General features: G+C 36.8%; 1 protein-coding gene across 1 annotated transcript in view; it reads right to left on the bottom strand.

Annotated features, from left to right (window-relative positions):
- Window positions 1–18,288, bottom strand: part of Dpyd (dihydropyrimidine dehydrogenase) — a 798,303-nt gene that overhangs the window by 12,764 nt on the left and 767,251 nt on the right. Inside the window, exon 21 of the mRNA XM_076863439.1 lies at window positions 8,360–8,503. Within this exon, the coding sequence (XP_076719554.1) occupies window positions 8,360–8,503 (144 nt within the window). The remainder of the gene's footprint in view (window positions 1–8,359; window positions 8,504–18,288) is intronic.

The raw sequence follows: 18,288 nt of genomic DNA, 5'->3' as shown, positions 1-18,288 counted from the left end.
GCTTAATTAACACTAATTTATTAAACTCCATTTTAAATATCACCATCTCTGTGAAGCTTTCCACAATTACCCGAGGCAGAACTAATCCCTTTCACTCCTGTGTTTTCCCAGAGCATTTTGTACATATTTGATTGAACTGTAAATAATTTTTAACATGTGTCTTTCTCCCTTGCTAGACTGTGTGCTCCATCAGGATAGATTCCTTTCTTTTTAAAATTCATGCTGTATTTCTAGTTTCTAGCACCATTCCTGGGTTGCAGGGAGTGCATAATAAATAAATGTTAGTGGTACATCTCTACAGTGATCACAAAAAGTCCCTGAGCTTGGACCATGCCTGGTGTACCTTTGGGGTCTCCCACCGTCCATGGTCCTCAGCACCCCACTGGCCACATAACCAATACTCAATAAATACTCGCTGATATTGAAATTGCCTGCCTCTGAGGCAATAGACCATTAAATCATATTGGAGGCATTTGAAAGCAAAATAGAACAAAAGGTAAGCTCTATTGAGCATGGCTGGCTTAAAAATATCATCACTTTTATAACCGGGGAAGATGGGGTAGCTTAGAAACTTGAACATGTGGCTCCAAAGCTTGCTCAGACAAGAGGGGCTTAGTGAACCTCCTGGGTCACTGGGGCTCTCTCTGTAGCAGGTGGGGAATAATATACTGTGGTGGCTGAGAGGGAGAACAGCCTTATATGGAGCTTAAACCAGAAAAACCCAGTATGGAGGAGGGAAGAAAGAAGCAAGCAGATGGGTGGATGGAGAAAACATTAAACATGAACAGAAGCAGCCCAGCTCTCTAGGAGAAAGGCAGGAGGAAACACTGTGGGGAGAACACAAGAGGGATCATGAAGCTCCAGGAAGAAATACGTGTGGTGCCCAGGTGTCTGCTGGGAACAATGGGGAGACAAGAAGTAAAGTCTGAGGCACAAGCAGAAAGAAAGACCCTTCCAGGAGTGTGACTGTTAATTTCAATGGGACCTGAACAACGGCATAGTCACATCATCCAGATGGGTCTGAAGTAATGGGTGAAGGGCAGGGGACTTGTACAAATATGACAAGAAGCATGGCTGCTTCCATTTGAACAGAACTGCCCTGTACACGATGCTTCCACACACTCCCTTACATATAAAACAAAGCCGTCCCGGCCTCTGACATTATCTCCCACTTATTCGCCTTCCTGCCAGTCTCTTGCCTGGATTGTCACAAAAGCCTTCTCACAGGTCTCCCTGCTTCTGTCCTTGCCCGTCTTGGCTCTTGTATCCACACTGCAGCCAGAGAGATCTCTTGCAAAAATGAGGCATCCTTTTACATTCTCCCTTTCAAAAAGCCTGGATGGATTCTTGCTAAGGGGTTTCCTGTTTCATGTGTTTCCTGTTTCATGTGTCCATCTGCATGGACGCTCTTCCCCCAGATGTCCACTTTGTCCATCCCCTGCTTTACCAGGTGTGGACTTCAGTGCCCTTGAAGCAGGCAAGGGCTCCTGACCAGTCTCTCTAGGGATTTCTGTTTTCCTAATCCTGCTGATTTTCACTCCAACACTTGTCACCATCTGGCATATTGTGTGTTCACTTTCTTATTTATCACGGTCTGTTCCTGACTACTGAAATGCAAGCCCCACACAGCAAGGGTGTTGCTCACTGCTGGATTGCCAGGACCAGTGACTGTGCTGGAACTCAGTGGTGGGCTCAACGAAGCTCTAGCGAGAGGTGGGAATCTCCCCGACTGCAGGAGGGATGACAATATGAAACAAAATACGTCCTTGGTAGAAAAGCTGGTGCTTTCTGACCCTGTGAACCAGGTCCTCCTTTCTTTTTTTTTTTTTTTAATTGGTTGTTCAAAACATTACAAAGCTCTTGACATATCATATTTCATACATTAGATTCAAGTGGATTATGAACTCCCATTTTTACCCCAAATACAGATTGCAGAATCACATCGGTTACACATCCACATTTTTACATAATGCACTATTTGTAACTGTTGTATTCTGCTACCAGGTCCTCCTTCTTAAGACTTCCTTTTCTTTCTTCTCTCTCTCTTTTTTTTTAACTCTATGCCATCATCTGGTTATACTTCTATGATCATTTTTTTTCTTATTTCTTCCCCAGACATCATTTATCTCTTCAGAGGGGATTAGGCTAAGTGACAAATAAGAAAATATATGTGAAGATTCTCTCTCATGTCTGGCACACAGTAGGCTATTGAAATGTCAGTTCGTTCTCCTTGTGTCTTCCAGCATACACCCACAACTTTCTTTTGAGTTTGTCGATTTCAATATCCATGAATCTAAAATTTTTATCCCCCACCGAAAAACTCCATTTCAAAGGCAGGAAGAACAAAACCCTGAGGTGTTATGTTTTCTTTATCTCAGTGGAACCATAAGGAATCTTGTCCTGATAATCCTCTTAGTCTTAACTAAGTTAGTCCCTCATCCTTCAATATGAATCTGAAATCTTGGCGTAAGAATGAATAAGGCTTTCAATTTCATCTGTCTCTACCACCATGCGCTCACCAAATGCAATAGCATACCGCCATTTCCAACTTGGTTGCCCTCCAGAGCCACATGTATTCCCATCATTCTTGAGTCCATTTTAATGGACAGAATGAAAACAGATGGTCACTTAACTTGCTATCCCTTGTAACCTGTCCCTTCCTACGTTATAACTAAGACAAAGAAACAACTACTTAGGGCATATTAGGTGCAAGCTAAAAGCACTTCAAACATTGTCTGATTTGTAACCCTCTGAGGCAGATCTTACATTATCTCCATTTCACAGATGAGGTAACTGAGCTCTACTAAATGACAATGCCATCGTTCGAACACAGGCAGTGAGACCGAGTAGGCCTGGACTTGATTTAGGAAACTTTTTACCATAAATGTAATCTGCTAAAATCTTACAAACTTCTCTTTGTATTTTAATGAGGAAAATAGTTTCTTAAGACTTTTTTCCTGATCACTTTCTTTAAATATGAGTATTTCACAGATAAAATAGATCCAAATTTAGTTTAGTCCCTCTTTGCTATGCTTTGAATGTGTCCCTCAAACGTTCATGTGCTGGGAATCTAGCACCTTAAATTAAAATTGAATTTAACTCCTTAAATTTAACTCCTTAATTTAACACATTTTGATGTTAATGTCATTTGGAGGTGGGCCCTTCAGAAGTAATTAGTACTAGGTGAGGTCATAACAGTGGGCTCCCTGACAGCCTTAATGTCTTAGGCAGAGAGAGGCCAAGCTAGCAGGCTTGCTGACTTTCCATGTGATGCCTCCACCATGTTAGGATGCAGGAAGAAGGCCCTCACCAGATGCAGAGCAGATGTTGGTGCCAGGCTCTTGAACTTCACAGCCTCCAGCACAATAAGCCAAAAACTTCTAGTATTTATAAATTACCCCGGCCTCAGATATTTTGTTACAGCAACAGAAAACACATTAAAAACACACCACTTATGCCAAATGGCTTAAGGTTATGTCTGGACTCCATTCTTGTTCTAGTTGTCAGGACACAGTATCTTTAATCTCACCCCTGGCAGCTTCAGCTGTTGTCTGCTGGCATATAAACACCCACAAGCCTAGATTATTGTCATATATACAAACCAAACTTTACCTGACTCTCTTTCCTCTTCTCATCATTGTCTTCTGGTCTTTCTCAAGTTAAGAAAGTATTCCACACACGGTCATTACTTCTCAGTCTCTCTTCAATCTTCAGTTTACCACCTACTTCCTAGTTCTACTTTTCACTATTTTACTGAAGCTGCTTTCTAAGCCAGAGTAAGCTAAAATATGATGGGTCTAAAGGTTACGCTAAGGAGTTTATCTTAAGACCTTGGCTATGACAGGAAAATATTTAAGTAATGTAAAACAACCAGAACTCCATTTAAAAATAAATGCTTTATAAATGTTGGAGGAAGGGTGGTCTAGAAGACCACGGATGATCCAAGTCTTAAGCACAGAAAGACATGTAAGCTGGGGAACTCTTGCACCATCATTATAGTAAAACTTGAGAAGAGTCATAGAGGAAGATCCACAGAGAGAAGGAAGCGGAGGGATGGACACAGACCCCAGCACCATGGACTCGCCCATTCTCTCCTACTCTCCCAACCTGCTTCTCCTTCTGTCCCAGGAGGCTACAGGGTGTGTCTCTTCTCCCCAGGGTCCACCTCTTCCTGCCTTATCTATCTAGTCAATATGGAGAAGAAATCAGACTAAGAGAACATATTTTAAAGGGAAGAGTCTCACAGTACCAGAAGCACTTTTGTGTTTTTCAAGTGTTGGAGTAGTTAGGTCTTGGTTGAAAATACGATAATGTGTTTTAGCCCAGGATTCTGGATTTCATTGGAAAGTTTTATTTGTAAAGTTTTAATTGATCTATTTATTATTGAACAAAGAATTAATAGTAGCATAAAACTTTTTTAATAGAAATTGACTATTCTTTTTATTTTTTTAAAGAGAGAATGAGAGAGAGAGGGAGAGAGAGAGAGAGAGAGAGAGAATTTTTAATATTTTTTTTTGTTAGTTTTCAGCGGACACAACATCTTTGTTTGTATGTGGTGCTGAGGATCGAACCCCGGCCGCACGCATGCCAGGCGAGCGCGCTACCGCTTGAGCCACATCCCCAGCCCGACTATTCTTATTAGAACTTTTATCTAATTGATTTTTGATTCACCCTTGAAAAATTTAAGCAAATTTTTAGAAACTGAAAAGTTTTAAAAAATCACAGCAAGTGATGCAAATAAATAAATAAATAAATAAACAAAAATAAAGCAAGTGAAGCAAATTATTACACTTTTTTGTCATTAAATCAAAATTTGGGAGGTGAAAGGGGTCACTTTAAATGAAACTACTGAAGTCCTGGAATCATTATCTATGTATTTTTGGAAAAATTAACTTATAACCATTAATTACTACCTTAGAGCAATAAATTAGAGATTAATTAAGTGGTCAAATATAAATGTTAAAATTTTGAAAGAAATAGGGTAAATATTTATTGAATATTATTGTAGAAAAGGCTATACTCAGCGAATCAATAAAGAATGAAAAAAGATAAGATTCTACTGAAAATTATTATAAAATTAAGACTTATTTGCACAGATATAAAATTACCATGATACAAATTATGAGACAAATGATAATCTTAGAAAATATATTTGAAACATTTTACAAAGTGCTGTGATTTTTAAAAATACAAAAAGCCCATAAAATTTTATAAGATAAATATTTCAATAGAAAATTGTTCAAAGCACAAAAGAAAAAATGATCAAAATATACATAAAAGTATGTCAAGCTACCAGTATGTAGATATTCAAAATTCTAAAAAAATATATTTTGACCTTTATATTAGTTAATAATAAGTTTGTTGCTAATGAAATGTCCCTTACATATTTGAAATGAATGTAAATTTGCACACCCTCCTGGAAAATAATTTGAGGATATCTTATAAAAAGCCCTAATATTACTACTTGTAATATGATAATATAATTTATTATTATATCCTAATGTACATAATATAATATTATATTATAATTTATTATATTATAATATTATGATTACTTTTAAGAAAACAATCATAAGTCTACAAAAATTTATGTAGAATGATAGTAATAATAGTATTTTTTGTATCAGTTCTGAAAACAATCCACATGTTCCACAATGTTTATTTAAAAATTAACAATAATATATTGATTTATGAAATAAAGTTATGTAAAAAGAGAAGCAATATATACCTGTGATTTTTATGTTAAATAGTTAAGAGTAGGAGAATCAATATTGTTTGTTTTAAAACATTACACTTAGGTATAGGAAAAAGATTAGAAATTTATAAATCTGAATTTTAATTGTTGTTAAGTTTAGATGGATGATGGTGATTTTATATTCATCTTTATGCTTTTAATATGAAAACAAAAGCAAATAAATGACTGAAAGGAGGAAAGGGAAAGAGATTTCCTGTTCAATGGTTTAATTTTACAAGTCTCTTGTTAGATAACCAGTTCAAATCAAGTGACTAGTAGTATAACCACCACAAAACCCACTTGTCCAAATTCTCACAAGTGTTCTTCCTCTAAAACACAGGCCATCCTCCACTCTACAGAAAGGTTTATAGAAAGCAAGATGAAGGGAGCATTTGTTATAGTAAATTTAATTCCTCATTTTCCAAGAAGTTAACTGCACTTACAAAAAAATAAAAAATGTCCCACCCCAAAAAACTCCAGCATGGTTGGCTGCTCTTGTGTTTTCTGACAAGGCACACCATCTGTCCCTGGCAACAGGTGGGATGGATATGGACACTCGGGAGAGGGCCAAGGTCATAGAACACACACCGAGCACAGGAAACCTGCCACAGCTGCCACTTCATCTGTGGACACGATGTGGTCCTAGGCACTGTAGCATGGTGTTCACCATGTGCTGAGGCCCGTGTGGCATGTGACACCAAGGATACTTCACTCTAGATAACCTCTAAGTTGAGACAGCCCAGGAGAAGAAGGTGAACCTGAACCATATCTAAGAAGAATCTCTCTCTCTCCTTGACAATTTTAAACAGCTTCACTTGCTTTCCTGACTTCTCATTTTTTAAAACATTTCTTCTGTGTTTGACTTTGTTTTTTTTTTTTGGGGGGTGGGGGTGGGGGTGGGGGGGCAGGGAGGGATATAATATATCAGCTTTCATTCAACCACAGGAGGTTTTCTGTTTGTTCTGTTTTTGTTTTACTTCTGGGTTATCAACACATTCCTTTAAGGGTGAGGGGAATAGAAAAGGTCAAAAACTGTTAATAGTCAATTAGTACTTCTTTTATTTCAAACACAAATAATATCTTCCTTTTGAAATACCTATACAAGAGGAAAGGATTCCTAGACGTGGAAATCTTACATTTCACTCAAATAAAATAAGAAGAGTGACAGCTGTGAGAATTTCCACCAAACCCCAAGTCCTGCAGCATGTGATGGCCCATAGTATGTGGTCTTCTGTTCTCATTGTTCTGTTCGTCCTTTTCATAGTACACAACTAACAGGAACAGCTCAAGACACTAGTTGGGGTGATTATACTGCCAGAAGGTCCCAAGTGTTCACTTTACTTGGAATTTTGGCATTGAAATATGGTAGCTTGTGGACAACTTCCCTTTTTACTTTCAGCACTCTGCATTGCTTCAATTTTGCAACATCAAACCTAACCTCTACCGTTTCTAGCACAGGATCCATTCTCCCTCATACATGGAGGGAAATTTTAAGGCACCTTGTCTCCACTGGACTCTCAGGAAAAAATGAGTATCTATGAGGTCTGCTTGAGAGCACCAAGGGTGAGCTCTGCAGCTGGCAACAGAGCTATCAGCAAACCCAGAAGAATCAACTTCCTTCATTGAGGACCTCATTTTAGTGATGGTGGCTTAGGACAGAATACTGTCCAATGACTCCCTTTCTTCACTATGACTGTTTCAAGGAATGCCATCTTGGAGGAGGCAGGACTTGTGGGCGTGACTCCCAGAGGACAGCTGAGGGATTCCATGGTGATGTGACAATTTTGTATCTTGACTGTGATTGTAGATACACAAATTTAAGTACGTGATGAAATTACACAGAACTAAACACACACACACACACACACACACACACACACACACATGAAGAAAAGTGGAGAAACCTGAATAGGGTTGGTGGTTTGTGTCATGGTCAACCCACTAGTTGTGATATCAAACCCCCAACGCAAAATGGGGGCAGGGAGCTAAATGAAGGGTACCTGAGACCTCTCCGCATTATTTATTACAACTGATTGTGAACCTACATTTCTTTTAAAATCAAAAGTTTAACGCAAAAATCAGAAAAGTAACATACGCACACCATTCTGTCTTCATGGTAATTTTTGTTTTACCCAGACAATAATCTCTGAGACCCAAATCAATGTACAGGTTTTCCTGAGGCTAAGCCAGAGAAAATGTTTCCAAAATATAAATTACCATATTGATATTGATGTTACATACTGATAATTTAGCTGTTTTGCATGAGTAATAAGAGATTTCTTGGTGTTCTTGATGTTAAAATTACTGTGGATTACAGTAATTTTAATTGACTGTGAGAAGACAATTGACATTAAAATTTCTTGACACGTTTAATACATACAAAAATTTCCACTGAACACATACCTGACCGTGCTGTAAAAAAGTATAAAATATGCAAATAAAAGTATAAAATATATAAATCAAAGATGTCATTCTATAATCTAAATATTTTCAATACTGACAAAAACCTTAAAAACTTTCAGAATACTTTTAAAACATTAGTGGTACATTTAAGGAGGAAATAAACATTTAAATCATATTTAAACAGTACGATTGACATACTTATATATTTGGTTTAAGTTTTACCTTGATGGTAGGTATAGGCCTTTTGGGTATAAAACATTTTCTCTCACATGGTGAGAAAGCTGCGTTTTGCTCTTTCTGTCTAATCTTGTTCTCTGCTATGATTTTCTTGCGCTGTTCAAGAAAAGGTCCAAAGCTGGGCAGTTTCTAAAGGGAAACATGAAATTAAAAAAACATGTTAGGCCATGTGTTGGTGTACACCTCTAATCCCAGCTCTTCAGGAGGCTGAAGTAGGAGGATGACAAGTCCAAGGGCAGTCTGCACAATTTAGCAAGACCCTGTCTTAAAATAAAAATTTTTAAAAGGGCTGGGGGTAGCTCAGTGGTAAAGTACTTGGCCTTAGGTCTTAATTATCAGTATTAAAAAACAAAACAAAACAAAACAACATGGAAGATAAAAATGAGTGAATATAAACACATACACATATGAAGAAACAATTTTATACTTGGGGATGGTTTCATGTCTACTGTAACAAGGACTTCACTCACAGACTATTAGTCTTCTAGGTATTAGATTCATTACTTATTAAAAGAACACAAAAGAACAATATCTTTACCAATATTTATGTGTTAGATGTAAATGTTAATTAAAATGCATTTCTAAATGGAATAAAGTTCACAATGGCAAACCAAATCCATTCACTTAAAACAATAGCTATTAGTTAAATCATTTGTTTGGTTTGTATAGACAGAAGGCGAAACCTATTGATGGGTTTTTCCCGCTCATCAGGTTTTTCACACGATATAGACACAGTGTAGTTCCTGATAAATGTTTTTGTCAATAGCAAAGGTACCGTGCCAAAGTTCTAATCTGTATCTCTATTTTATTGTGCTCAAATTCTTCCATATTTCTTTAAAGACTGTAACTAATGCTGATTGCAATTTACTGGAATAGCTGAAGAACAAAATGATAAAAATATTGACTTCTCTGTACAGAAAATAAATGTTATTTTGCGTAAAAGAAGTAAAAATATGAAAAGCAGAGGATATATCATGGTCCTTAAACAAACGCCATCAGTATTCAAAATCACATCACAGCTTTAAATCTCAAGGTTATTCAATTGTACTTTACAAAGTTCATTTAGAAAGATACCTGGGCGTCATGGAAAAATGCTAAGTGGTTTCAAGTTAACACGAAAATGCCCTCATACCATTCATTATCCCACAATTATCTCCTCTTCACTTTGTCCTTCCCCTCTTTTAGAACCTTTGATCTTCACTTTTACTGACACATATGGCTGGTGATAGACACCACTGAATTCCAAATGTTTCCTGTCAGGCTGTAACCTGGAAATGCTAGGTCTCTTTTAAAAGACTGCAAAAACACTCTTGTTCCTGCAGAATAAAGCCCATTTATCTAGCTGATGGAGGTTTGGAAAACTACAGCACTCCAAGGTCATCCTGATCTCTGACCTAGCAAGTACTTTGGTGAAAAAAAATCAACTTGTTTCAAAATGCTGGCCTCCACTTGCCAGGCTGAATACTGCCCCAGGAAAATGAGTTCCCCAGTCCTCTGGAGATCTCAGTAGAGTAGGTAAACTAAACTTGAACCATGTTCCAATCAAGGCAAACTGCAACTGTACTTTTGTATTAGCAAAGAACATATTTATGTGGAAACACCAAAGCTTGTTACTTCTATCATCAATTCACCCTAATTGTGTCAACAAGTCATGAAAATGGAAACAATGTTCTGAATACCAAATTAATTCATATACAATTAGATTAGAAATGTGTACTTTGTCTCGATCCTTTAATAATGTTTTCCTAAATTATAATATTTTATGGATGCAGTAATATGAAATAATATGATGTGGAGGGAGAGTATTTTGTTTCTAGTTTATCATAAAATAAGTGCTACTGACATGTTAAAAGCATAAAATAAATCCTCAATACTTATTCCATGTTAGTCACTTGAATATAGAAATGATAACACTTGTTTGAAATGTCTTCTTGTGAAATTATTTTTACCTGGGCAGGAGAGGTGTTAGGGTTTGTGCCTTGTGCTGAAGAAATATTTCCTTGTGTGTCTAGACAACATCTCATGTCCACATGATATAAGTCCTGCCAGAATGTCACTCTCTCCACCCTTCTCTTATACATTAAGGTCACATACATCATAACCTTATTTTCTTGAAGATTATCAAAATAGTTAATTGTTTAAACACATGACCTCTGGTTCTAGCAGATCCTCATGTTAATAAGTCCCCTTATGAACCATTATCTTGTTTTCCTGATAGGGACATAGCTCACGTAACAACATCTATTTCTGCCTGAATTTGCAAAAGCTGTTCCAAAGAAATATTTCTTAGAGCTTTTGGATCCATCTTCTTTACACATGCATTACACTTATTATTTATCCAAATGGAGAGGAAAAATATTGTTAAATATAAACCTTTATTTCAAATTATTATAAAAACAATGATGATGATGATGACAAGTATTTGAAAATCCCTTGATGTTGAATGGAAAACAGCCGGGATAATCTCTAACATCTTAATATATTCTGCAATTATTTGTACTAGTTGACCATATTTGTCATATATAAAATATACTATGCAGTCTTGCATTGGCTAACAGTGCTATGATTCTAAGGTACTAACCTTTAATAATCAGTCCTAAGAAGAGGCTCCAAGTTTAACATAAATATTCCTACTGGAATTTCTTTGAACATTAATTAGAAGAATCAAAGAAATAAAAGAATGCTGTGGCCCAATTTTTCTTTTAAGTTGAAAGCACATATACACAAAATATTGATTGCTTTCTCAACCTTCCACCATACATCTCCAAATCAAACTGAGTTCATGTTTAATTGCTCACTGCCATGTGGAGATTCCAGAGGCTAAGGGCTATCTTCCAAAACATCAAGACTGCCATAGGCATTCTGCATGACTCATTAGTATGAAAAATTAAGCAGTTTAAAAAATTTGTGTGCAATGATGTAGTAGTAGGATTTAGGGGTACTAATTTTTTTTAAAGTTAAAATTTCCCAAAATGTAGAAAATCAATTCATTTCTCTAGCAAAGGATCACCTTTCTGCATGCTATATTTAGACATGTTCTGATCTTGCCAAAACAAATGAACAAATAAACAAAACCCAAAGCCAAATAAAGTTAAGAACGAGCAAGGATAAACGCATAGTTGGCCACTGTGTATGTGTGCAATCAGTGATGATTAATAAAGCATTTAGTTCAAATCTCTGCCTGAACATACAGTTAATTGATTTCCCATTGAAGGAGGAGAAGCAGCAGGGTCTGACAGAGGCAGCAGCAGGAGTTTTTCCTCTTCATTCATTATTTTCTTACAGAAAAAGTCGTAGCCTGCGGTAACTCAAAGCATGAGGTTTTGAGCGTCATGCTATATTTCTTAAACAAAGGAAAAAGTTCTTTAGGACTATCAAAAGCTGCTTTGTAACTGATGAACTGAACAAAGCTCAGAAATGGTGTGATTTTGTTTCAATAGTTTCTCCAGGGATTCATCATTGATGAATTTGTTCTCACCAGAAAAGCTAAATCCTACTCATTTAAAGATAACAGTATCTCACGCTAAAACTGTCTCCATCCAGATATAAAAAGCATTACATTGCCGATAGAAAAGTGACAACATAATGAATCAACAATGATACCTTAAGCCAGCAAAGCTTTAAGGTAAAGAAGTTTATTTGGATTATAATTTATTCATGGATCAATCTAAAGGTAATTGAGCATATTATGAAGTAGGAAAGGGTTCTTGTTTCTAATAGAAGCAGGCACTGGTATCATCCAGTTTAAATTGCATAATTTTTATGAGAATGGCAGCAAGTTGGCTAATAGCAGTAGTCTATAGTACTGTAATGGATCAGCTCTATTTCCTTAATCATGCTCTTATCTGATTCGAAACAATAACAGCAAGAAAAGTACTTACTTTGATATCTAAGTGGTAATAGAAGATAAAAGGATTTCAGGATATATATATATGTAATATGTAAATATATATTTAAACATTTATATATGTATGTATATATATATATATATATATATATATAGAGAGAGAGAGAGAGAGAGAGAGAGAGAGACAGAGAGAGAGAGAGACAGAGAGAGAGAGAGAGAGATTATAAACCTGAACAGTCCATCAACCTATCTTCTTTATATGCATGTTTTTGAACATATATACACTGACAGAATGAAGATTAAGATAGATACAAAGAATATATTTTGCAATATTTAAAAGTTGGTCTTTTTTTTCAAAAGATATGGTCACACTATAATTTATCAGTCTTTTGAAATTTTTTTCAACAAATACAATATCAAATGACTCTTCTGGCCAGGAATTGTTTTGTGCTACATTAAATAAAAGCTAAATAATTTCCATATGGTATGAGTAAGTTATCATTGTGATTAATTTTATAAGTTTCTCTTGCTATTCAGCAAGGGCAAGTGTCAAATTGAATTATATATCAAGTATACCCAGTTATTGTGCTTATCTCAAAGCAGGATATAGTAAGCTTTTTGGAAAACTGCTTGAACTCAAATTAGTATCCAACAATTGGACAGAAAAACTAAGAAAATAAATCTTCAAAGAGCTAATCTTAAAAAAAAAAAAAAAACTCAATAAAGTGATTCGAGTCACTTTTGGATATATAAAATTTAAAAAATGTGGGGGCAGTAAGGTACAATGGCTGGGATCACAGGTTCTGAATTTGTGTAAAATAGGGTTAAATGAAGTAATCTGCACAATGTTCTGTGTGCTGGGTGTGCCTCAGTGCCACATGGGAGGTGGGGACGAGAAGTCCTTTTTCTGTATTTTCTGTATTCAGTTACTTCATCCCTCTGCCCACTCATAAAGGTAATCAGTTTCTTACATTTGACTCTGATTTTTACATCAAAATCAGATTTAGCATGGTTTAGATTCAGAAACTAAGATTTTCCTCATATGTAAAAGGCAGATAGTGTTTAATCACTGATAAAAGTAAGTAAACTTTCATGACACTGTGATATTTGGGCAAGGGAAAACAGTAAGGCACACAGAGAGAAGTATTGTCTATGTGTTATCATAGGGCTCTGTGGAACCCAATGGTGCAAATTGGAGTTGGACATGCAAAATATATGAAATATGACTATTAGTTTAAAAAGATACATTTAAGCATACAACTTTTGATCAAAAATATGATGTCTGAATCCATCAAAGCAATTACAGTCCATGTTTCATCGTTAAAGTAAGGAAGCCAACATTCACAGAGTGGTTAGGGCAGTAATTTAGAAGTCGAATTTGCATGAAAATCACAGTTTTGCACTCATTAGCTGTGTGACTATGAGCCAATTACTTAACTATTCTGCTACTAATTTTCCTTATTAATGAAATGAGAATGACAGTACCTAATGCACGATGTTGATATAAGAATTAAGTGGAATAATATTTGTCAAATGCATGCCTGCCAATTTATTCCCATCAGCTTTAACTGCTTACATTGCATTGTGTACTGTCGTTCTGTCTTTCTGTTTGTTCATGCATTGCCTCTGCTAGGAATGCCCCATCCCTGCCTTTTTACCTAGTGCAGGCCAATCTCGCTTTTCAGTTTCAGCTCAGCCCTCATGGCATCTGAGTAATCCCCTTTGCTGATTCTCCTTCCTGCCCAGTGTTAGCGACCCCTCTTGAGGCTCCAGAGCATTGATCTGCGCTGTCTGCTCACTGTAAGTCAGTGCTTCCATCTTCCCCATTTGAGATCCTAGACAATTTTTGATCCAGCACACACCAGAGACTGAGTATATTTTTAAAAATGTAACAAATAAGCAAATGAATATTTTGAATATATACAAAATATTGCTGGATGTTTGAAGTGTCAGATAATCTCAAAAATTACTTTCAGAAAGAAATTAAATGATATGGTTTCTTTTAATATTCAAAATGACATGAAGTAAATAATGTCATACCTACCTAACTGCTGTGATTCAAAATTCAGAAGAAAACATTTGTAAAGTGCCAGACACTTGAAATTTATATACAAAAGACAGTCTGTGACCTTAAAAAGCCTATAGTTAATAACAACTGCAATACCCTGTGATAAGGGCTGTGGCAGAGGTGACACAGACTGTTATATGAGCAATGACAATGTGTACCTAACCCAGGCTGAAGGGTCAGAGATTGCACAGAGGAGGTGACATCTGAGCTGAGTTCTGAAGGATGAGGTGAAGATGGCTTGGCAAGTAGGGCCAATGGAGGTGTGAGGGTCAGAAAAAGGGAAGAAAATCCTCCAGACTGAAGAGAGAGAGCAGGGTGACACTCTGGAAGAAGTTGCGGGGAGCCCCAGACTGCTAAGCCTCTGCTCTGTTTAATATACTACAAGAGGGTAAGGCACCTCCTTTGTGAAAAGCAAGGTGAGCACATTTTGTTGTGAAGTGACAGAGTATGCAACTGCGTTAGGAATAATGTCAAAGTCATGAGAGGAGACCCTAGTGTCAATTGAATGCCAGGAAGACTGTTGGTGCTAAGACTTGCTTTTTGCCATGTGCTGTGTAGGTGTTGGATCTGGGGCCACAAGGGTGAACAGGAGGTGATTCTTTGTAAGCAGCTTGTAGCCTTGAGAGGAAGACTGACTCATAGTAAAAGATACTGCAGTGATAAAATTATTATTTTAATATTTAAATGCCATTTAGATGACTCATCATCAGGTTTCTCTAAAGAGGTATATCATCATTGCTTAAAATAATTTTTACAGCAACACCTTTAGTTTGTGATTTGGGACCTACACCCTTGTTGGCATGATTTAGGAGAAAACAAAACAAAGAGATGGTCCAAACCACTGGGCTTAGAGAAATGCAGAAGAATACTGAAGCAGAAGAACAGAGGAGAGAAGAGAGGGAAAGGGAGGGGAAAAACACAGAGACAAAAGAGCACAGAACATTGAAGGAGCAGAGTCTGATGCTCTGGTAGCTAAAGGATATTGATAAAGGAGAGCCAATTTCTGTTTTGAGATGTTTGCATTGTTGCAATCTAAATCCTTCTCCATGACCTTTATGTAATAAAGTCTGCTACATCCTTACAGGCTGACGTAAAAGATTTGGAAGAAATCAGGGAAATAGGATTAAGCCTCATGATTGGGTTGGCATAGAGCTGAAGATACAGAAACCAATAAAAAGTAAGAGGATGAAGAGTCAAAATTTTGTTGAGAGTAGGAGAAGTGACCTAGAGAATGTAATTTCTAAGGGTTTTGTAGTAACTATAGAAGGACAGGATCGGGTGAAATCAGCTGAATGACACAGGTAATTGATTATAAAGAGAAATGGGATAAGTAGAGGAAGAGATCCATGGAGTCTGGTGTCACTTAGATGCAATGAACAATTAATTCCAGCTAGAGATTAAGAAAGGCTTTTTTTTTGTGAAGGAGGTAATTAAACTATGATAAAAGATTCAAAAGGAGGGAAACAGTCTGTAGTGCTAAGAGATATAGGACAAGAGATACAGGAATGAAGTGAAGTAACTAGAGGGTGGTTTTTGGGCTCAGAGATGGCTAAAATATAGTAAGTGACTGGGGAATAGTGGGAATAAGTCTGGGAAATATAAGAAGGGCTCTGAATTCTGAGCAAGGTGGTTTAGATTTTACTCTTTAGAATATAGGGAAATATCAGATCCTTGTGGAAGCAGCAGGAAGGATGGATTATGGGATCATGGCTGTGGCAGACAAAAGAGAATAATCCAGAATATTGGAGATGGGATTCTGATGGTAGCAGAAAGTAAACTACATGACTTATAAGATGGTTACTATTATTATTTAAGGTTTTATGATCAAAAATAATACAAATTTTGTGGTAAAAAAGGTTTTTTTGACAGTTAATTTTATGTGTCAACTTGGTTGGATTAAGAGATGGTCCATACAACTGGTAGAAATTATTTCTGGGTATGTCTATGATGGTGTTTCCAGAGTGACTGGCACTTGAGTTGGTGGACTGGATAAAGATCATCCTCACCAATGTGGGTCTGCACCAACCAATCTGTTACTGGCCCAGGTTAGAACAAAAAGTGGAACAGTTCTCTCTTCTGGAGCTGGAGTTGGGATATCCATCTTCTCCCCTTGAAGACAGAGGTCCTGGTTCTTGGGCCTTTGGATTCCAGAAATCATGCCATTTCCTACTCATTACCCTCTCGGTACTCAAGTCTTCAGCCTCAAAGAGTTACACCATTGCCTCCCCTGACTTGAACTTTTAGACTCAGGCTGAGTCACAAAACAGGCTTTCCTGATCTTCCTGTCTGCAGAAGGCATAATTTGATATATTTTGGTCTCTATAACCAAGTAAGCCAATTCTTATATTAAATTCCCTTTTATAGAACCAAGGATATCCTATTAGTTCTGTTTCACAGGATAATTCTATTATTTGTGGCATTCAAGAAAACAGAAAACCAATACTGGCTGCACATTCCCACAGCAAGGGTCCAACATGATCTTCACCACCGCACAGCCTGCTGACTGCTACACAGAGACTCCTCCCTGAAACCATTCTAAACTGCCATTCTCCCTGACAGGCATCTACCTCTACCTATCTTATGGTCATCTTTCTGCAGATAACTTCTCTTTCTCACCATCCTCTGTTCAGTCAGAATCTCAAACAACTTTAAAAATTAAGAATTTGTTTTACCTGGGTCTGTATAGGCTATAAGCTTTAAAAGAATTACTCATTAGTCAAAAGGCACATAAAAGAGTGGAGAAACTGAGCAGGGTTTCCAGAACTATATTTTTTCCCCTTGCTGTCTTGAGGATCTTCACTCCTATTCTATAGTGATGATAAGGGAGGAGAGGAGTCATGGGGAAAATCGACTTCTTCCACAATAGCTGCGGGTAGATATGAAGGAAGGAAATGCATCTTCATCATCTTCTTCATCAACATTAGCACATTTGTTGAGCACTGTTATAAAGAGATCTGTTGCAAAGTCGAATACATTATCTCTTCTATATTGCAATCCTATGCAATGTGTATATTCACATTACTTTACAGAAAAAAAAAAAAAACAACAGATTCACAACAAGTAGGTAATTTGTTCCAATTCTCACCATGAATAAATGGCAGAGCCAGGATTCAAACACCGGTCTGAGTTTCACTGTCACTCATATTTCTTTGTAGTTCTCACAAAGCTTTGTATAGGTATTTAATATATTTTTGATTGATAAGAAGAGCACACTCCCTTTTTTGAACTCTGTGCTCCATGTTTTCTTGTTTCACAAATGGTGAAAGGGAAAGTGTTTCACACAGTAAAAACCATTAGAAAATTGCTGAACACATATGAAGCAAAATATCAGAATTAGTTCAGTCCTGTTTATTACTGGCCTCAAGTTTAATGAGCTCAAGTTAATACAGGTGAAAGGCCAGAGTGTTACATGCAGCAGTTAATGAAATACCATAGAGCTGCTGAGAAAATGATTAGCAGCCAAATGTGAATTTAATATACTTCATCTTCAAGAAGCAGGGCCCCATGGGAGGCATCTTGCTGTGGGAGGCAACACAGCATATTAGAAACAGCACTCGCTTGAGATTTGGAGATGCAGCTCTGAGCTTAGCCTGTCTATCAGCTAGTTTTGTGATCCATGGCAGGGTGGTGACTAAGTATCAGTTTTCTCATCTGTAAAATGAGGGAGTGGACTAGATGAACCATAAGGTCCCTTCCACTGATATGTGTTGTTTTATTTTCAAAATCACATTAGAAATTCACAGAGTTAATCCCCAGACAGTATCACATGGTCTATAGGTGAAAAAATATGTGGGTTCAACAATTATAACTCTCTCCCTTCTACTTATCATTCTGAGCCTATTTAAGCTCTAAAATATGGTTACCATGAACAACATTTATTAAACTTCCAAGGTAGGACAAGGTCATAAACTATTTTACACTTCAATGGTAAAAGATAAAATCAAGGATTTTATCTCATTACTAAATAATAAAATCTGTATAAATAATTGAAATAAAAAT

The sequence above is a fragment of the Callospermophilus lateralis genome, chromosome 7, assembly GCF_048772815.1.
Source record: "Callospermophilus lateralis isolate mCalLat2 chromosome 7, mCalLat2.hap1, whole genome shotgun sequence".
Taxonomy (NCBI): domain Eukaryota; kingdom Metazoa; phylum Chordata; class Mammalia; order Rodentia; family Sciuridae; genus Callospermophilus; species Callospermophilus lateralis.
This window is presented reverse-complemented; position numbering and strand designations above follow the sequence as displayed.